The sequence below is a fragment of the Mesoplodon densirostris genome, chromosome X (assembly GCF_025265405.1).
Source record: "Mesoplodon densirostris isolate mMesDen1 chromosome X, mMesDen1 primary haplotype, whole genome shotgun sequence".
NCBI classification, from domain to species: domain Eukaryota; kingdom Metazoa; phylum Chordata; class Mammalia; order Artiodactyla; family Ziphiidae; genus Mesoplodon; species Mesoplodon densirostris.
Window position 1 is genome coordinate 122,460,367 of NC_082681.1, and position 22,401 is coordinate 122,482,767.

At 40.1% G+C, this 22,401-nt stretch overlaps 2 protein-coding genes and 1 pseudogene across 4 annotated transcripts in view; 1 reads left to right on the forward strand and 2 right to left on the reverse strand.

The window, feature by feature from the left end:
• The window catches only part of CDKL5 (cyclin dependent kinase like 5), a 188,404-nt gene that overhangs the window by 95,855 nt on the left and 70,148 nt on the right, over positions 1-22,401 (reverse strand). The window lies entirely within an intron of this gene.
• LOC132482156 (gap junction alpha-1 protein-like) lies at positions 7,712-8,712 on the reverse strand (annotated as a pseudogene).
• On the forward strand, positions 15,219-16,214 carry LOC132482247 (actin-related protein 2/3 complex subunit 1A-like). The gene is given in 2 exon segments (XM_060087404.1): positions 15,219-15,239; positions 15,242-16,214. Coding segments are annotated over 2 exon segments (966 nt in total). The 3' UTR covers positions 16,187-16,214.

Here is a 22,401-nt window from a genome sequence, read left to right on the forward strand (position 1 = left end):
TGCCTAGAGACTTCAGGACCTGAGGAACACCACAGCAGTGAGTTCCCTGGGATTCCTCACTGTCTCCCATGTATCCCCAACAGGGTGCCACAGAAGCCTCTGACCTGGAACCGACAAGAGACAAATATAAAAAAGTGCCAAAAAAAGCCTGTTCCCACCGCTAAAAGACCAAGAAAAGGATGAGCTAACAATGGAAAATCTTTCTGGCAATACTCACCCTACTCAGGCAAACATGAATGGAAAAACTGCACCACCATCCCACTGAGGTTTCAGTGGGGCTAAGCGGGTAGACACTCTTACACACACACACACACACACACACTCTCTCTCTCTCCGAGGAAGCAGGGACCTAATCTTCCATCCCCAGCCTGGCAGAAGCAGGCAGCACTCCATTCCCCTCTTGTGGTGTTGGTGGGTCCAGCCCCTGAGCTGATCTTCTATCTTCTCCTAGGCAGAAGCAGGCAACAGTACTCTGGCGCCCCTGCGAGGGTAGTGTCTGCAGGACAAAGCAGAGGCAGTGCGAATTAGTGGTCCACTTTCTCTGGGAAGGTATTAGCAGGGCCAAGTGAGGAGCTGAACACCTGCCCCATCCATCTGCAAGGAGGCAGTGGGAGTAAGAACAACACTTCTGCAGAGGTGGTATCAGGGGGGCCAAGCAGGAAACTGAACATACACCCCCCACCCGACCCTCACACAATCCCACAACAGGGAAGCTGCCTGCTTAACAAAAAGAATCAAAAAGGATCCAGAGTCTCATAATATACAAATTGACCAGGATACAATAAAAAATCACTTGTACCAAGGACCTGGAAAGTCACAACTTGAATGAGAAGAGACATCCACCAAGGTGAAATAAATGTTGGAATTATCTGACAAGGATTTTAAAGCAACTCTAATAAAACTACTTCAACAAGCAACCCCAAAATGCCCATGACACAGTCAAAAATTGGCCCCAACCAAAGCCTGCTCTCTCTCGAACTAAAAGACCAGAAAAGGAGCAGCCTAGCAAGATGGAAAACTTTTAGACAATAACCACTCTACTGCAGCCAGATGAAACAGTAAAAATTGTGACTCCACTCACACCAGCAAAGGCAGAGTGGGAAGCAGACCCAATCCCCTGCCAGGGTAGTGTCAGTGGAGGCCACGTGGGGAGCAGTAACAAGGCACACCTGCCCCTCCCGCCCCTCCTAACCAGGGTGGTCAACATGTTACCACACGCAAGTCCACGCGCCCGATGCGCAGAGAGGCCAAACGATACCAAAACGTCAGCGTTTGGAGCAGAGAAAGGTTTATTGCGGTGCCATGCAAGGAGATGGGTGGCTCATGCCTTAAAAACCCTGAACTCCCCAAAAGCTTTCAACAAAGCCCTTTTATAAGAAAGGTGAGGGAAGGGTGTGGTTAGTTGTTGCAAACTTCTTGGTGTCAGATCCTTTGTTCTTGAGGTCAGGTCATGATGTTCCTGTAAACCTCCACCTAAACAAATGTTATTCCCTGTTCTGACAAGAAAGGGCAAGGTTCCAAGGATCGACTTTCGCCCTCCAAGGTCCAGGCCCTAGCTAAGAAAAGGGGGTCCCTGAGCGGGGAGCGTTCGTCCAGCACCCAGTCTGGGTCCTCCCACCAGTGCCCAGGCCCAGCTGAAGAGGCAGCTCTCAGCTGGCGGCGCCCACCCAGCCGTCTTTACTGAGGGAGCCAGGCGTCCAGGACCCAGCCGGCCCTCAGGCTCCTCAGACCACCCAAAGGGGGTTGGGGGGGGCGGGTCCTGTGGACTGTGACCCATGGAGACCGCCACCGCCATTAGGTCAAAGAGGCGGGGATGGGGGACAGGTTTGCTGTCGCCTCAAGGCCTGGGCCTGGCCAGTGGGCAGCCGTGGCGAGGGCTCCGGAGCTCTTTGGGACACAGTCCACAGCCTGTCCCCTGGGCCCCCAGCTCACCTGACGGCCGCCGTCTGCCTCTCAACGCGCTCTCCACCGCGAGGACCACTGTCTGGCCAACCACTGGCAGAGCTCGACCTCTAACCACCACGCTAAAGCTCTTGCGCTAACAGTTGTGCGGTAATGGCCGCGTGTTCTCGTGCTCTCGGCTGTGTGCCCACCCAGCCCCTATTACAAAGAGAGGCCTAGTAGAGAGCCCAACTCCCAACCACACCAGGCACAAGGAGCCCCTCTCCAGTGGGTGTCAATGGAGGCGAACTGAGGAAACCAAATTTCCATCCCCATCTGGTGTCCCTTCCCCTGCCAGAGGAATGTCAAAGGAGGCCAGATAAGACAGAAGATTAAATAAGGTCGAATCTAACGACATAATGTCCAAAATGTCCAGGTTTCAATAGAAAATGACTTGTCATGCTAACGAACTGGAAAACCTCAACACGAATGAGAGAAGACTATCGAGATGCTAACACAGAGATGTCAGAATTATCTGATAAAGGTTTCAAAGCAGCCATCATACAGAAGTCTAAAGGAAATTTTAATTTCATATCACTTAATGAAAATATATCAAAATATGTGGGATGCAGCTAAAGCAATACTAAGAAAGTAATAGCACTAAATCCATGTTAGAAAAGAAGAAAGGTCTCAAATCAATAATCTAAATTCTTACCTCTACACTAGAAAAAGAAAATAAACCCAAAGCAACATGGAAGGAAATAATAAAGATAAAAGCAGAAAGCAATGAAATTTCAAACAGGAAAATGACTGAAAAAAATCAATGAAGCAAAATCTGTTTCCACAAAAAGATTGATAAAGTTGATTAACCTCTACCAAGGCTGATAAAGACTTTTAAAAAGAGAGAAGACAAAAATCATCAATATCAGGAATGAAATAGGGGAGATGCCTACAATCCTGTAGCCATTCAAAGGATAGTAAAGAAATAACACAAATTTTACACTCATAAATTTGACAACTTACAAAAAAATGGGCCAATTCCTTGAAAACCACAAGCTACCAAAACTTAACCAAGATGAAATAAACAATAGTCAGATAATTATTAAATACAGTGAATTTGTAATTTTAGAGTTTCCAATAAAAGAAATCTTCAGGCTCTGATGGGTTCACTGGAGAATTCTACCAAACATTTAAAGACGAATCAGCATCAATTTTACATAATCTCTTCCAGAAATTAGAAGAGGAAGAAACACTTCTTAGCTCATTTTATGAGGCTACTACTATGTGGATACCAAAACCCTGTCAGACAGCACAAAAAATGGAAACTATAGACTGATATCGCTCATGAACTCAGGCACAAAAATCCTCAAAATATTAGCAAATCAAATCCAGCGATATATAAAAAGAAGTATGCACCATGACCAAGTTGGATTTACTCCAGATATGTAAGGCTGATTCAATATTTGAAAACCTTATCAACATGGTAAAAAAGGAAAATCATGCAATAGAAGAATCTGACAAAATTCAACACCCATTCGTGATTAAAAAAAAAAAAAAAGAAACTCTCTGGCAAGCTAAGAATGGAAGGTAATTTCCTAAACTTGATAAATATCATCCACAAAACCCTACCTCTAACATCATATTTAATGGTGAAAGACAATGCTTTTTCCCTAAGATCGCAAACAAGACAAGAAAGTCTGCTCTAATCATTGTTACTTAACACAGTATTGGAAGTTCTTATCAGAGTAATAAGCGAAGAAAAAGAAATAAAAAGCAAACACATTGTAAACAAAGGAATAAAATGGACACAATTTGCAGATGACATGATTGTCTACATACAGAATCCCAAGGAATCCACCAAAAAACTCCTAGAACTAGTGAGTTTAGCAAGATTGTAGGATACAAGATAAACACACAAAATCAATCATATTTCTATATACAAACCATAAAAATGTGGAGACAGAAATTAGAAGCAAAATACCATTTACAATTGCTCCAAGGAAATGAAATATAAACCTAAAAAAAATCTATAGGATCTGTATCCTGAAAATTATAAAATGTTAATGAAAAAAATTGAAGAGAACCTAAATTAATTGAGAAACATACTGTACTCTTGTATCAGAAGACTCAACAAGATGCCAATTCTCCCCAAAATGATGTATAAATTTAAAGTAATTCCTATCAAAATCCCAGCAAGTGTTTTGTAGATATAGGAAAGCTTATTGTAAAACAGAAATTGAAAGGCATATGACCTGGAATAGCTAAAGAAATTTCGAAAAAGCAGAATAAGGTGGGAGGAATCACTATATCTGATGTTGAGGCTTGCTACAGAGCTACATATCAGTAGTCAAGACACCATGATACTGGCAGAAGGATAAACACATCGGTCAATGGGACACCTCAGAGAATCCAGAAATAAAGCCACGCAAATATGCTCAACTGATTTTTGCCTGCAAAAGAAATTCAATGGCGGAGGGAGAGATTTTTCAACAAGTGGTGCTATAGCAACTGGTCATCCACAGGCCAAAAAACAAAAAGCCTCAACCTACATCTCTCAAACAACTTACACAAAATTTAACTCAAAATGGATCATGGACTTAAATGCAAAATGTAAATCTATAAAATTTTAGAAGCAAACAAAGGAGAAAATCTTTAGGATAAAGGACTAGACAAAGAGTTCTTAGACTTAACACCAAAAATACAATACATACAAGGAAAAAAATTGTTAAATCACCTCATCAAAATTAAAATATTCTGGGCTTCCCTGGTGGCGCAGTGGTTGAGAGTCCGCCTGCCGATGCAGGGGATACGGGTTCGTGCCCCGGTCTGGGAAGATCCCACGTGCCGCGGAGCGGCTGGGCCCGTGAGCCATGGCCGCTGGGCCTGTGCGTCCGGAGCCTGTGCTCCGCAATGGGGGAGGCCACAGCAGTGAGAGGCCCACGTACAGCAAAAAAACAAAAAAAACAAAAAAAAAAAAAATTAAAATATTCTGCTCTGTGAAAGACCCTATTAAGCAATGAAAAGACAAGCTACAAGCTGGAAGAAAATATTTTCAAACATATCCAACAAAGGATTTTAATCCAGAATATATATATTTTAAAAACTCCTTAAACTGAACAGTAATAAAACATTCAACTAGAAAATGGACAAAAGACATAAAAAGATATTTCACTGAAGAGGATACAGAGATGCCAAATAAGCAAATGAAAAGATATTCAACATTATTAGCCATTACAGAAATGCAAATTTAAGCTACCATGAGATCACCTACATACCTATCAGAATGGCTAAAATAAAAAATAGTTATAATACCAAATGCTGGTGAGCACATGGAGAAACGAGACCAGTCATACATTGCTGATGGGAATAGAAACCACTCTGGAAAAAGAGTATGCCAGTTTCTTACAAAACTATATGCTCATTTACCATACAACTCAGCAATTACACTCTTGGGCATTTATTCCAGGGAAATAAAAACACATTCACAAAGAAACCTGTACATGAATGTTCAAAGCAGTTTTATTTGTAATAGCCAAAAACTAGAAACAACCTGAAGGTCCTTCAATAGCTGAATAAACCGTGACACCGCCACTCTGTGGAATACTACTCAGCAATAAAAAAGAACAAACTATTGGTCCACAAAAACTTGGATGGGTCTGAAGGGAGTTAAGCTGAGTGAAAAAGGCCAATTTCAAAAGGTTATATATCATTCCATTTAAATAGCATTCTTGAAATGACAAAATTACAGAGATAAACAGATCAGTGGTTGCCAGAGGACAGATAGAGGGGAAGGGAGGGATGCAGCTGTGGCTACAAAAAGATTGCATAAGGAATCCTGGTGATGAAACTGTTCTATATCTTGACTGTGGTGGTCACACAAACCTACACAAGTGATAGAACTACACTTGTGTAGTTGAAGGATATATGGAATCTATTATTTCTTATAATTGCACGTGAATCTGTATCTCAAGATAAAAATGTAAAGAAAATCAAACAAGCAATAGGTGAAAATTAATGTGAAACAGGAAGTGAGGGTGGCAGTGTCCAATCTGATTCCAAGGTTTCAGGTGTTTTGAAGTCTTCCACAGAAACACACACCCCATTAGAAAATAATAGTGATTCTTCCTCAAGAAAAGGTCTGTGAGGAGGAAATGTGAAACACTCTTGACTGAACCAAGAGAATGGGTTTTCCAAATGAGACTGTCAGAGCAAGATGCAGTCAGATGGATTGGCAGGCTTATTGCTGTCCCCAGCTTCACCTTCCCCCGGTGCCCTGTTGGGTGGGAGGAAGCTTCTGATGAAGAGTAGATCAGTTAAAAGAAAAACAAAGAAGCTACATTTTTTTGCACATCTGAAAGTAGTAAGTATATCCGTGATCCTGCTACATATAACTAAAAATGCTAATACTAAAACCTTCTCTAACATAGTCTCTACAATTCCATCTCCAAATATCTATTATAGCGTATTTTGCTTAGATAAAGACGTACCAGTGAAGAATTCAAAAGACTCGGAAGATCAGTGCAGCTAGAAGCTCTCAGAGAAGGCAGTGATGCAGATTGCTCTCTTAAAACTTTACTGAACAAAGAACACTCTCTAGAATATATGATGGGCTAGGTCTACGTTGCATGCAATAAAGCTGAACATGACAGTAGTTCAATGTGAAATGTTCAACAAATTAGTATTTCTCACTGTACAAAACTGCTTATGTAGCTGCCGTGCAAGAATAAAGTACTAAGCTCAGCATTTTCACCAATCATCTGTGATGAGCTTTAAAAAAGACATTTGAAGAAATGGTTAGATTTCTTTGGTATATATTTCAAGCAAATTAGTTACATGGATAATACTCAAACCTGTTTCAACCTCTCTTGCATTCCAGATAAAATCTTAGGACAAATTTCAAAAATGCTAGCCACCCCAAAAGACTGTCAAACTCAAAAGAATATAAGTTCCGAAATAATGTTTATTCAGTAGGGTTTATTAAATTGGATAAAGGCAAGAACTGTCAGTTACTGCAAAATTCATGTAAGAACACTTAGTAGTCCAGCTCTAATCATTTCTTTTAAATTTCTCACATTAATGAGTTCTGTTTACAGTACTAAAATTCTATCATTCAAGCTTCAATGATTACATTTCAGAAAAAGGAAATCATTTGTGACATCTTTCTACAAAAGAGAAAAAATATAATGAATAGAACCAGTATGTATAATACGATACACTAGAGGTGGGGGGGTTAGGAAAAAAACAGTGCTCTATTTTCACAGTAGAAATTATGTAACGTAAACATCCTTTTGACCCACACCAAAAAATCCATGAGAAAAGCTCAAATTTGAACACTGTGAGCATTATTTTAAAATCTATGTTTGTGAGTTTATACTGCATCTGTTTATACCAATACGTGGCAAATATCTATCACTTTCACATACACTGAACCATTCTAGGGGAATATGGGAGAGAAAAAGGCCTTACTTATGCATCACCTAGTGCAACTTTTACTTAGAATGCAAGTTGAGTCAACCATTTTAAATATCAACACGTACCTGTTAATCCCTCTCTCTCCATCCTTCTATCCCAGACACCTCCAAAGAACCGTGGTAGTCTAATGTCTTTGTATCTGCTAGGCCTCACCACTGAGGTTGTTGAATACCAACTCCACTAAAACAAAAGTACACTGTCTATTGCACTTTCCTTTTCTTTAACAATTGAGCAGAATTATAATGCTTTCAACCACGTGTGTAGATTTCTAGGTCATTTACACTGCTGCTGGCATGATTGCTGGCTCTGCAGAACTGCTGCTGGGCTGCAATGGCCAGTGTCCAGTAGCTAGATTTTTTTAAGAATTCCGCTTGTCAACAGGGAAATCAAAAGGCTGTGTATGTGAGTTAGAAACGGTGCTTCCTGCCTGTCCCATTCGAACTTGCTATGTGCTGTAATTAGCAGGGCTCTGCTCACTTCCTTGTTTGCTGTAACTATCGCAGGAAGAACTGTTTCTGTCTCCAGGAACCAGCTTGTCCCTGTGAAGGGACATGGTGGAGAGAGCAACAGTTGATAAGGAGCCAATGGAGGGGCTTGGCAGACCAGATGTATTGTGGTAAGGCTCACGCTCTGGATTCTTCACATGGTCTTTAATCCTCTTGAGAAAGACAAAGAAAAGCTCTATGATATTCAAGGCAAGAGACACCAAGGACACCAGCGGCATGAAGAGGATGAAGATGCTTTTCTCTGTGGGGCGAGAGAGGAAGCAGTCCACCTGACGCGGCAGGGGTCTCATTTGCAAGTGTAAACCGCATTCAGGTGGAAGCCATAGATGTATCACTGGCTCAGCAGGAAAGCCACCTCAAAGACTGTCTTGAAGAAGAAACAGATGGTATAGGTTCACAGCAAGCCCCCCCTCATTTCCACCTTGCCATGTTCTTCAATGTCATACTTGAACTTCTTGATTTCAATTTCCTCCAAGTGCACCTCCACACTGGCACCATCGGTTGGGGCAACTTTGAGTTGCTCCTCTTTCTTGTTCAACTTCTCATCCTTTCGCATCACATAGATCGCGTGTGCTAGGTACAGAAGTGTGGGGACAGATGCAAATACAATCTGCAGGACCCAGAAGCACACGTGAGAGATTGGGAAGGACTCATCGTAGCAGACGTTTTCACAACTAGGCTGTCGAGTGTTACAACAAAAGGCAGACTACTCATCATCCCAGGTTGACTCAACTGCTGTCCCCAGTAGCAGGATTCAGAAAATGAAAAGGACTGAGAGCCATACCTTCCCTCCAGCTGTGGAGTAAGCTTGAACCCTGTCGAGGAGTTGGCCTAAGGCACGCCAGTCACTCATGCTGCCTGTTCGCTGTTCTTTCCCTTAAAAGTGAAGTAGGCACGCCAAGTGACTGCACTCCTTAGAGGACGAAGTAAAACGAAAAAGCAAGTTCAAGCACTCAAAACTGTCTAAACCTTACAAGTCTGCTACTCTTTGGTACCTTCCTCCTTCTTCCCCCTAATGAAAGGCAATTGCTGATACCTGATAAAAGCTTATGTGGATTCATTTTTCATACATGGTGAGTAAATACTCTTAAATAAGGATGTACATATATTGATAATGGGACAATTTACATAAATAGGGGAACAAAATAGACACATTTAAATATCTTCAATTCCAGAATAAGGCAATCTCCAAAGATTAAAAACTCAAACACAGACACTGAATTAAAAATTTACATGCATATACTGACTGATTCATTTTCAGACATATCAGGGCCATCACCTCCCAAACAGATAATGATATTCATCCAAGCATTATTTATGGAGTGTCTACTAGGTGCCAGGTACTGTACTAGGCACTGGCTCCTACTGTGATTCCTTTGGAACCCACAATCAAATAGCGGAACAGATCATCAAAAGCACAGTATTTTATTGATTTTTTAATTACAATTAATTGTAAGATAAACCATTATTTTATTTACCATTCGGAAAGCAATCAAGGTATCCAGGGTAAGATGTGCCCCAATTTCAGAAATGTGGGGGGAAATGTTTATCTTAGAATCAATGAAAAAGGCTAAGTGAGTAAGTGAATATACAATTGCAAATTTAAATAAGTGCCAAGAAGGAAACAAATAGGCACCAACGGAGATTACCACAAGGAAACCCAGATTAGAATGTATAGAGTCAGCCAAGCAAAGACTGGAAAAACCGCTGCATGTGAAGCAGCAGCATGGGCAAAAATCTGAAGAGTGAAGGACTCACTGTACTCAAGGAGCTAGCTCAAAAGCAGGCAGCATGGTTACCAGGTAGTAGGCAGAGGTAGCAGAATGGTGCCAGAGGGGGCTACCTCAGGCACCTGCTTGGCAGGAGCAGAGAATCCCAGAGGCAGAAAGTGAAATTACACTGTGAGGCTGGGGCAAGATTGAGGCCATTGGAGAAATTATTAATGGCAGTTCGGGAGCTCTAGGGGACAGTGGGAGGGTTGTGGGAGGAACCAGGATGTGATAGAGGGATGTACAGATCAGTACAGAGACAAGGGTTCTGGGCTAATGGACGGCCAGCGAGTTTCGGTGGTGACAGAAAGTAAAAGAGGATGTCAAGAATCATGGGTCTGGACTTCCCCGGTGGCACAGTGGTTAAGAATCCGCCTGCCAATGCAGGGGACACAGGTTCGATCCCTGGTCCAGGAAGATCCCACATGCCGCAGAGCAACTAAGCCCGTGTGCCACAACTACCGAAGCCCGTGTGCCTAGAGCCCGCGCACTGCAATGAAGAGTAGCCCCCGATCGCTGCAACCAGAGAAAGCCCGCGCACAGCAATGAAGACCCAATGCAGCCAAAGATAAAAATTTTTTAAATTAATTAATTAAAAAAAAAAAGAAAAGAATCATGGGTCTGATCCTGAGAGTCTCTGGAGAGGGAAATATGCAATCTATACTAGTGCTGTGGTCCTGAATGCTGTGGTGAATAAAGGGGCATTTTGCAAGGGTAGCTGCCATTCCAGTTAGCAGGGAGTAGTAGCAAGATCAGGACTGAAAAAGAAGAGCTGCTACTCTCTCCTTATCTGAGAACTGAAGTCAGGTCTCTGCCAACAGGGGCCTCAATTTAAATACTTATTTACTGAATGTGGACCATTATCTTCATTTGAATTGTTAGCACATGGAAGCTTTTTTGTTAAAGACTAAAATGCTGACACACTGTGTTCATTCTTGTGGGTTTCTTCTCAAGAGCTTTAAAAAAAAAAATCTCAGGAGGAGCAACTCTGATACCATCCACCAATCTGTTGAGAGTGGGTGGAACCTGGCATGGGGCACAACATACACCTGCTGTGCCACTACTGAAGACCTTCTATTCTTTCTCCATTTCCTCCTGACAGCACTCTTTCTTTATAAGAAACGTCTCTGAGCAAAAAGCCTAGGGAAAAGTTTCTGCCTCTAATTCAGAGCATGCCAAACAAACAGATCTTACTTTAAAATGGAGGACCACAGCTAACTGATTATTACATGGCGAAAATAATTATTTTCAACCAAATTATCTCAATACAGCACTGACTCATCATTTTTAAAACAAACTTTATTTAGTATATTAAGATAACATTCATAATATTTATATTTTAATTCTCCCACTTTAAAAAATTTAATTCCCAAAGGTAGATATTCATTTTAAACAATGAGGAAAATTAAAAGAGGAAAATATTTCTTAAAGTAAAAATAATATGAATTTGCCTACTAATAAGCAATCTTAAATACCATACAGCTTATTTGTTTCTTGGTTTAATGGCTGTTCCTCACAGTAGATTCAGTAAGAAAAATAAAACTTAAAATGAAACCTAAAAAGGGGGGACAAGGTTAATACAATTTACAATGTCTCATCTACCCAAAATTGGTTACAACTGTTCTCCAAGGATAAGAACTGAAGCCTCCCAAAATGCAATTTTTTACCAAGTAATCAAATTATAAGGCTTAAAAGTACACACAGTGCTTTCTCAGTTGCTTAAATAACACATTTTAGCCAAACTGTCCTCTATCACACAGATCCTGAAAGTAATCCTATTAAGCTAAAATCACCAAGATGTATAGTTTATGATTAATACATTCATCAAGGTTAATCGAAAATAGACCATTTGCAGCATGAGTTGGGCATTTATTCTCATTAGTTTTTCAAATTTAACCAATGCTTAGTCTCCAGAGATTTCAAAATGCCTTTAAAAATTGAGGGCTTCCCTGGTGGCGCAGTGGTTGAGAGTCCGCCTGCCGATGCAGGGGACACGGGTTCGTGCCCCGGTCTGGGAGGATCCCACATGCCGCGGAGCGGCTGGGCCCGTGAGCCATGGCCGCTGAGCCTGCGCTTCCGGAGCCTGTGCTCCGCAACGGGGGAGGCCACAACAGTGAGAGGCCCGCGTACCACAAAAAAAAAAAAAATTGAGTTATTTCTTCAAAAACAAGTGGGGTAAAATAACAACAAATGAAGGTTAAAGAAAATAATCCCTGAAACTACTTTAGCATGGTTAAAGGTATCTGATAAAACAAAAAATAGTGCAGGGGACGGGGGGGTAGATAATTCTAGTTACTTTAGGATAAAGTTATTAGCAATTTTCTAGAACTACATTAAAGTTCTCAACTTTTTCAAATATTTTGCCTGGAAAAAGTTCTTACTAAGCACTTTGAAAATATACAGATCCGACATTCAAAGGGATGAAAATAACTGATCTAGCTAAGCAAATGGCTCATAGGCAAGTTAAAAGCCTCTTGTTGAACATTATTTTTAAACTGGACAAGGTATTTCCTATTTGAAAATATAAATATAAGATTTCAGGATCAGCTCCAACACATAAAGTGCTTGGATACTGTCACTCCTGTCCTTACAACAAAAAAAAACCCTGAACAAACTGCCAATCAGCAACTTTTATTAGGCTTATCAGAGAATTGAGGACACAGGGCAAACTGAACTCTTGAAATCTGGAGAAACAGGCAAATACAGAGAATCACATCCAAGATCAGCTTACCTGGAGCAGAAGGTGCTGGAGTTAATACACTAGTAAGAAAACTTAAATTGTAATTTTGACGAAGGCTTGAGAGTAAGAACTCCTGGGGGTCCAATCTTAGGAGAGCCTCTATACTCTCATGGCTTTACCTCCAGGAACCTCACCAGGTTCTGACTGTGAAGATACAAAAACAATCTCCTCCCTTTTTGGGTAAGAGGAAGAGAGAAGTGACGATTTTGAAATACACCCATGGGAAAAAGTAACAGTTTTGAAATAAACCCAGAAGGTTCTCCATAGCAAAGGCCAACACTCCAAGGGAAAATATACCAGAGCCTTCCTGGTATATTCCTGTCCTGGGAGAGGGGAAATTAGCCAACACAGACTTCTCTAGACTTGTTTCACCTAAAGGAAGCAGGGGTTGGGGGAAGGCTAAGAAATACTTTTGAAGGTTGCAGTCCAGGGCTCAGGCCCACCCAAAGACTAAGACTTGGTCCTAAGATTATAAAACACTTGCCCTTCCCCACACTCTACCACCACGTCACCAAGGTTCCACAGTAATCCAATAACAGTGGATTACAACAGAAAGAGTTGCAAGAAACAGACTCTATTTAAAAAGGACTTCTTAGGGAAACCCAAAGATAATGGGGGAGAAAATTTTAAAAATAAAGACACTGGAGGAAACTGAAGCCTCTGGCATCTACACCTACAACAAACATTAAACACAGTCTAGCTCCTAGCCAAATTAACATGAAACCTTATACTACAGGCCTATTTACCTCCATTTCTATTATCCAATATATCCTACCTGGCTTTTAAAAAACACTAAAAAGTATGCTAAAAGGCAAGGGAAAACAGAGTGTGAGGAGATTAAGCAAGCATCAGAACAAGACTTAGATATGGCACAGGTTTGGGGATTACCAGGGATAATTTCAGACAGGGAATTTAAAACAACTATGATTACTATGGTAAGCACTCTAATGGAAAAGGTAGACAACATGCAAGAACAGACAGGTAATGTAAGTATATACAACTCTAAGGAAGAATTAAAAGGAAATGCTAAAAATCAAAAACACCATAACAAAAATGAATAATACCTTTAATGGGCTCATCAGTAGACTGGACATGGCCAAGGAAAGAATCAGTGAACTTAAAGATATGTCAAGAGAAACTTCCCAAATTAAAATGCAAACAGAAAAAAGAATTTTAAAAAGGAGAAAAGAATATCCAAGAACTATGGGACAATTACAAAAGGTGTCACTGGAATACCAGAAGAAGAATGAGACAAAAGAGAAAAAATATTTGAAGGAATAATGACTGAGAATCTTCTAAAATTAATGACAGACACCAAATCACACATCCAGGAAGCTCAGAGCACACCAAGCAAGATAAATACCCAAAAACTCTACACCTAAACATATCGTGTTCAAACTACAGAAAACCAAACACAAAGAGAAAATCATGAAAGAAGCCAGAGGGGAAAAAAACACCTTACTTATAGAGAACAAGGATAAGAAGTACATTTGACTTCTTGTCAGAAGCCATGAAGTGAAATATTTAGTGTTGAAAGAAAAAAAAACAGCAACCTAGAAGGTATTCAGTGAAATTATCCTTCAAAATTGAAGGAGAAATAAAAACTTTCTCAGATAAACAAAAACTGAGGGAATTTGTCACCAGTAGACCTGCCTAGTAAAAACTGTTTTAAAAAGTTCTTCAGAGAAAGAAAACGATATAGGCCGGAAAGTCAGATCTACACAAAGAAAGAAAGAGCATTGGAGAAGGAATAAATGAAGGTAAAATAAAATCTATTTTTCTTATTCTTAATAGATAACTGTTCTAAGTAATAATAGTAATAGCGTATTTGCTAATTATAGCAAATGGATAAGTAAAATGAAAGGTACCTGTACTATCTGAGAAGCAGAGTAGAGTTATCCGGTAGTGGACTTAGATGATAAGTTGTAAATATACACTGTAAACTCCAGAGCAACAACTAAAAACCCTTTTTTAAAGAAATGTGATGGATATGCTAAGACAAGAGAGAAAACAGAATCATACAAAATGGTCAACTGAAACCAGGGAAGGTAGAAAAACGGGACCTGTTATTGTTTAAAAAAAAAGAAGTAGGGCTTCCCTGGTGGCGCAGTGGTTGAGAGTCTGCCTGCCGATGCAGGGGACACAGGTTCGTGCCCCGGTCTGAGAAGATCCCACATGCCACGGAGCGTCTAGGCCCGTGAGCCATGGCTGCTGAGCCTGCACGCCTGGAGCCTGTGCTCTGCAACGGGAGAGGCCACAACAGTGAGAGGCCTGCATACAGCAAAAAAAAAAAAAAAAAAGAAGTATAACAAACAGAAAAGTTACAGACATGGTTCATATTAATCCAAGTATATTGATACTCACTTTAAATGTGAATGGCCTAAATATACCAATTAAAAGAGATTGTCAGAGTAGATTTTAAAAACTCACATTAAATATAAAGATACATCTAGGTTCAAAGCAAAGGGATAAAGAAAGATATATACCATGTTAATATTAATCAAAAGAAAGCTGGAATAGCTATATCAGTTTTAGACAAAGTAGACTTCAGAATGAGAAAAATCATTAGGGATAAAGAGGGGCATTAGAAAATGATACACTCTCCAAGAAAGCATAACAATCCTTAATATGTATGCACCACACAAGACAGCATCAAAATACATAAGGGGCTCCCTCTGGGCCTCGGTCCTCTGCCCGCGTCCGCCAGAGCCTGTTGGTGTCCACTGACCAGAGTCTGCGAATTCAACGCTCCGAGCCCGTCCGGACGGCCCCGACTCCCAGCTGTCTATCCTTCGAAAACACTAAGAATAATGTCCCTGCATCAATTTTTACTAGAGCCAATCACCTGCCATGCCTGGAACAGGGATCGTACCCAGATTGCCCTTAGCCCCAATAACCATGAAGTCCACATCTATAAGAAGAACGGGAGCCAGTGGGTGAAAGCTCATGAATTCAAGGAGCACAACGGACACATCACAGGTATCGACTGGGCTCCCAAGAGTGACTGCATTGTCACTTGTGGGGCTGACCACAATGCCTATGTCTGGGGTCAGAAAGGTGGAGTCTGGAAGCCGACCCTGGCGATCCTGAGAATTAACTGTGCAGCCACTTTTGTCAAGTGGTCCCCGCTAGAGAACAAATTTGCTGTGGGCAGCAGAGCACGACTCATTTATGTTTGTTACTTCGAGTCAGAAAATGACTGGTGGGTAAGCAAGCACATAAAAAAGCCCATTCGCTCCACGGTCGCCAGTACACCCTGGGGCAGCAAGATGCCTTTTGGTCAGCTGATGTCAGAGTATGGTGGCAGTGGCACTGGCGGCTGGGTGAACAGGGTCAGCTTCTTCGCCAGCGGGAGCCGCCTGGCCTGGGTCAGCCACGACGGCATCATGTCTGTTGTTGATGCCTCAAAAAGCGTGCAGGTCTCAACTCTGAAGACAGAGTTCCTGCCCCTCCTGAGTGTGTCGTTTGGCTCGGAGAACAGCGTTGTGGCTGCTGGCCATGACTGCTGCCCCATGCTCTTTAACTACGACGACCGTGGCTGTTTGACCTTCGTCTCCAAGCTAGACATCCCGAAACAGAGCATCCAGCACAACATGTCGGCCATGGAGCACTTCCGCAACATGGACAAGTGGGCCACGACCAAGGACCGAAACACAGCCCTGGAGATGCTGCACCAGAACAGCATCACTCGAGTGTCTATTTATGAGATGGACAAGCAAGACTGTCGCAAATTTTGCACTACTGGCATTGACGGAGCCATGACCATTTGGGATTTCAAGACCTTAGAGTCTTCTATCCAGGGCCTTTGGATACTGTGAAGCTGAGCGAGCCTCCCAGATCCAGCATGAGGACAGACAGGCTGCACCGAGCAACTCCGCCATTCACATGATGGGGAGGAGAGCCAGCCTCCAGGAAACACTGAAAACGCATATGGCGCAAACCTTGCTGTGTGTTTTGTTTGAGTGTAATTGGTGAAAGTGTTGGTTTTTTAAAAGCAGCAGTGATTTGGGGTGTCTTTTTTTGTTTGTTTTTTTCTTTTGCTATTTCATTCCATTCTTGACCAAAGCTTCTCTTTAAGTAGCTTATTATGGAAAATTGTCACACTAACTTAAAGGAAGGGGTGGGGGAGGTATATAAATTGTCTGTTAAAAAATTAAATAAAAATACTGAACAAAAAAAACAAAACAAAATATATGAGGCAATAGACCTGCAAAGAGAAACAGACAAATCCACTCTTATAGTTGGAGACTTCAACACCCCCTTTCAGTAGGCAAAAAAAAAGAGAGAATAAAGATAGGTGAATTGAATAGCACCATCAAGCAACTAAATCTACCTGCCATTTACATAATACTTCATCCAACAGCAGCAGAATACATGTTCTCAAGCTCACGTGGAATATTCATCGAGATAGACCAAATTCTGTACCACAAAACACAAATTAGCAAATTTTAAAGAATAAAAATCATACAAAGTATTTTCTCACACCACAATGGAATTAACCTAGAAAACAATAACAAAAAGATAGATGGAAAAATCTCAAAATATTTTGCCATTAAACAACACATTTCTAAATAATACATAGGTCAAAGAGGAAATCTAAAGAGGACTTTTAAAATATTTTGAACTAAATGAAAATGAAAATACAAATCAAAATTTGTATGATGTAGCAAAAGCAGGGCTTAGAGAAAAGTTTATAGCACTGAAGGCATATATTAGAAAAGAAAACAAACTTAAAATCAATAACCTAAGCTTCTACCTTGGGATATAAGGCAAAGAAGGACAACTTAAGACTAAAGCAAATGGATAAAAGGATAGAACAATAAAAATTATAGCAGTAATCAATGAAATTGAAAACAGGAACTCAGTAGTGAAAAAAATCAATGGAAACAAAAGATGGTTCTCTGCAAAGACTGACAAAATTGATAAACCTCTAGCCAGGATAACCAAGAAAAAATGAGCGAAGACACAAATTATTAATATCAGAAATGAAAGAAGTGTCATCATTACCAACCACGTGGACATTAAAAGGATAATAAAAGAATATTATGAACAAATCTATGCCTACACATTTTATAACTTAGATAAGTGGACCAATTCCTTAAAAGATACAAAATTTACACAAGGAATAATAGATAATCTGAATAGGCCTTTATCTATGGAAGAAACTCAAATTATAATTAATAAACTTTCCAGAAAGAAAGTCCCATACCTAGACGGTTTCACTGGTGAATTCTACCAAACATTTAAGGAAGAAATTAAGGAAGAAATTCTCTACAATCTCTTCCAGAAAGCAGAAGTAGAGAAACACTTCAAAGCTTACTCTATGAGGACACATTAGGGTATTACCAATACCAAAACTAGATAAAGACATTAAAGAAAGGCAAACTACATGAACACAGATGTAGAAATCCTCAACCAATATTATCAAATCAAATCCAGCAATGTACAAAAAGAAATACACATCTCAACTACGTGGGATTTATCCCAGGTATGCAAGGCTGGTTCAACATCCTAAATTCAATTCATAATCAACATATGAAAGTAAAAACACCACATGATCATACCAAGTGATACAGAAAAGCATTTGACAAAACCCAATACCCATTTGTGATAAATACTCTTAGCAATCTAAGAATAGAGAGAACTTCCTCAACTTGATAAAGAACCTCTACAAGAAACCTGCAGTTAACATCGTATTTAATGGTAAGAAACTGCATGCCTTCCCACTAAGCTCAGGAACCAGACAAGAATGTCCTCTCTCACCATCTGTATTAAACATTGTACTGGAAGTCATAACTAATACAAGACAAGTAAAGGAAGTAAAAGGTATACAGATTGGGAAAGAAGAAGTAAAACTATTTTGTTCACAGATGACATGACTGATTATGAAGAAAATCCCAAAGAATTTACCCCCAAAAAAACACTGGAACTAATACGCAATTCTAGCAAGGTCACAGGATACAAAGCTAATATACAAAAGTCAATCACTTTCCTATATACCAGCAAGGAACAACTGGAATTTAAAAATTAAAAACAGTACCATTTATACTATCACCAAAAGAAAAAAAGTACTTAGGTATAAATCTAACAAAACAATTGTAAGATATGTATGTGAAAAACTAAATAACTTTGTTGAAAGAAATCAAAGAGAAAAAAATCAAATGGAGAGATATTCTGTGGTCACTGATTAGAACACACAATATTGTTAAGATGTCAATTCTCAACTTGATCTACAGATTCAGTGTGATCCCAATCCTAGCAAGCTATTTTGTGGATATCAACAAACTGATTTAAAAGGTAAAATAGAAAGGCAAAAGACCTGGAATAGCCAACACAATACTGAAAAAGAACAACAAAATTGGAGGACTGACACTACCTGACTTTAAGACTTACTACAAAGCTACAGTAAATCAAGACAGTATGATATTGGTGAAGAACAGACACACAGATCAATGAAACAGAACATAGAACCCAAAACTAGACTCAACACAAACACAGCTGATCTTTGATAAAGAAGCAGAGGCAATCCAATGGAGAAAGAAGTCCTTTCAACAAATGGTTGAAATAACCTAATCAAAAAATGGGCAAAGGACTTGACTAGACATTTCTCCAAAGACATACAAATAGCCAAGAGCACATGAAAAGATGTCCAACATCACTAATCATTAGTGTCATGCAAATCAAAACCACAAAATGATACCATTTTACATCAACTAGGATGGCTACAATAAAAAAAAATAAGGAAACAAGTGTTGACGAGGATGTGAAGAAATTGGAACCTTTGTACAGTGCTGGCAAGAATGTAAAGTGGTGCAGTCACTGAGGAAAACAGTTTTGTGGTTCCTCAAAAAAGGTAAACACAGAATTACCATATACCTAGCTAGCATTTCCACTTCTTGCTATATACCCCAAAAGAACTGAAAACGGGGACTCAAACAAAACTTGACCACAAATGTTCACAGCAACACTATTCACGATAATCAAAAGGTGAAAACAACCCAAATGTCCATCCACAGATAAATGGATAAACAAAATGTGATATGTCCATACAACAGAATATGACTCAGTCATAAAAAAGGAATGAAGTAATGATACAGGCTACATGGATGAACCTCAAAAACATTACACTAAGTGAAAGAAGTCAAACTCAAATGGTCACAAATTGTATGTCATTCCATTTATATGAAATATCCAGAATAGGTAAATCTATAGAGAAATCAGATTGGTGTTTGCCAGGGATAGAGAGAGGGAAAAACAGGGAGTGAGTACTTAATGGGTATGGGGTTTTCTTTTGGGGTGATAGAAGTGTTTTGGAACTTGATAGAGGTAGTGATTGTACAATATTGTGAATGTACTAAATGCTACTGAGTTGTACACTTTAAAATGGTTGGTTTTACATTACGTGAATTTTACCTCAATTTTTTTTAAAAGAAGGTCACAACATTGTAAATCAACTATTCATCGATTAAAAAAGAAAAAAAGAAGATGGGCCTATGAGGCTTACTTCCTGGCTCTACCACCTACTAACTTGTATGGCCTTCAGGAAATTAATCCATTATATTTGAGCATCAGTTTCCCTCATGTTAAAGGAAGGTAATTCTTTCTAACTTTTATAGTTGCTATGATGATCTAGAGTAATGAAAATAAAGCACCTAGCATAGGACTTCCCTAGTGGCACAGTGGTTAAGAATCCACCTGCCAATGCAGGGGGACATGGGTTCGATCCCTGGTCCGGGAAGATCCCACATGCCATGGAGCAACTAAGCCCATGTGCCACAACTACTGAGCCTGCCCTCTAGAGCCCACGAGCCACAATTACTGAAGCCCGCACACCTAGAGCCTGTGCTCTGCAACGAGAAGCCACCGCAGTGAGAAGCCCACGCACCTCAATGAAGAGTAGTCCCTGCTCGCAGCAACAAAGACCCAACACAGCCAAAAACAAACAAATAAATAAATAATTTATATTTTTTTTAAAAAAGCACCTAGCATAGCACAATGCCTGGAAGTTAAGAGGTACTTGAAACAGAGATTATTACTATTGCTTCTTAACTTAATTTCTCATTTATGGCCACTTGAATTATATTAGGAAGATATCTCAAGTTTTTTTGTCTCCAAAGAATTTAACTCTTCATATTTGTGAGAATGTCCTTCTCTTGAACTCAAGTAATCTTTCATAGTCTCAGTGGAGACTGTTTTCTTCTTTGTATTCCTTTTGGATGAAAAGAGAACTATTCAGGCCAGTGATGGAACACAGTCAGGGTGAAAAGATTGTATATGTCTCTGTATGTCCAGTTCCTAGCAAACTCCACTTCTCCGTTCTGACAGTTGATCATGAATGAAGTAACCAATATAAAATTTCCTACTTAGCCAGCCAAAAGATTTACCCAAGCCCAGCTCAAGGGAAAAGTAATTTTCAGTGGAAGTTCCACACTTTATTAATTCTATTCCTCAAACTCCAAGAGCACCAAGGGCAAAGAGACAAATAGAAACTGAGATTGTTGGTCCACTGAGGCCACTATGCTGTTTCCACTGTATTCTCCTAGTTAGGGCTGCTCAGCATTAGAAGTCAGCAAACTTTTTCTGTTTAGGAAGGGCCACAAAATAAATACTGTATTTTAGGCTTTGTATGTCATACGGTCCCTGTTGCAACTACTTAACTCTGTCATTTTAGCGCAAAAGCATCCATAGAAAATACGTAAATGAATGAGTATGGCTATGTTCCATAAAATAAGAGGAGGGCCAGATTTGGCCCACAGGCACTCAAAAGATTTTTCTTAAACAAATATTTGGTTGAATTCTACTTTGTAATACCATGCCTAGAACACAGTGCTTTAAGTACAGGAGGTAGAAAAAAATTTTAATTTGATTTTTTTAATTAAAATGCTTTAACATAGGAAACAAACCTTTAAATTAAGAAATAGTGGGCTTCCCTGGTGGCGTACTGGTTAAGAATCCGCCTGCCAATGCAGGGGACACGGGTTCCAGCCCTGGTCCGGGAAGATCCCACATGCCATGGAGCAACTAAGCCCGTGCGTCACAACTACTGAGCCTGCGCTCTAGAGCGCGTGAGCCACAACTACTGAGCCCATGAGCCACAACTACTGAAGCCCGCATGCCTAGAGCCTGTGCTCCGCAACAAGAGAAGCCACTGCAATGAGAAGCCCGCGTGCTGCAACAAAGAGTAGCTCCTGCTTGCCGCAACTAGAGAAAGCTCGTGCACAGCAACAAAGACCAAACACAGCCAAAAAATAAATAAAATAAAATAAAAATAAATTTAAAAAAAAGAAATAGTAAAGCTCAAAAGCACTGCAGAATATGAACTATAGTTTCTAATGGTATTTCAGGGGTGGGTTACTTTTTATATAAAAATAGATCCCCATGTACTACTTTCCAGTTACTGATTTCAACAACTGATAAAGAGTTATGCTTAACTATTTTAAAGTGTCCACTATACGGGCATTTGTTGATCAGTTCCTTTTCTTACATTTCCAGTGAATATATATTTCAGGCTGTGTAGAAAAATGATTCACACTCGATTTTGGTTCCTGAAGTTTTAAAGTCACATTAAAGAACTAGTTAAATCCCTTAAGCAGAGACATTTATCAAAGACGAATGAAATTACTCATCTTAAGAAGATGTAGAAAGAATGTTCTTTCTCTCTTTTTTTTAATGTTTATTAATTTATTTATTTGACTGCTCCGGGTCTTAGTTGTGGTGTGCAGGCATGTGGGACCTAGTTCCCCGACCAGGGATTGAACCCGGGCCCCCTGCACTGGGAGCACAGAGTCTTAACCACTGGACCACCAGGGAAGTCCCAAGAATGTTCTCTTAAAGAAGGAAATAATTTTGTTTTATGATTGGTAGAAAAGGGGACTTTAAAGTCCATCTAGTGCTCCAGCCAACTCGGCCTCTAGACTGGGGGGCTGTGGAGTAGGGGGGGGAACTGAGTCACTATAAGAAGGACAAATGAGGTAAAGCCTTCTGTGTAGACAATGCATGCAGAGCTAGTAGTGGGGCTAGTTCTAATTTGACC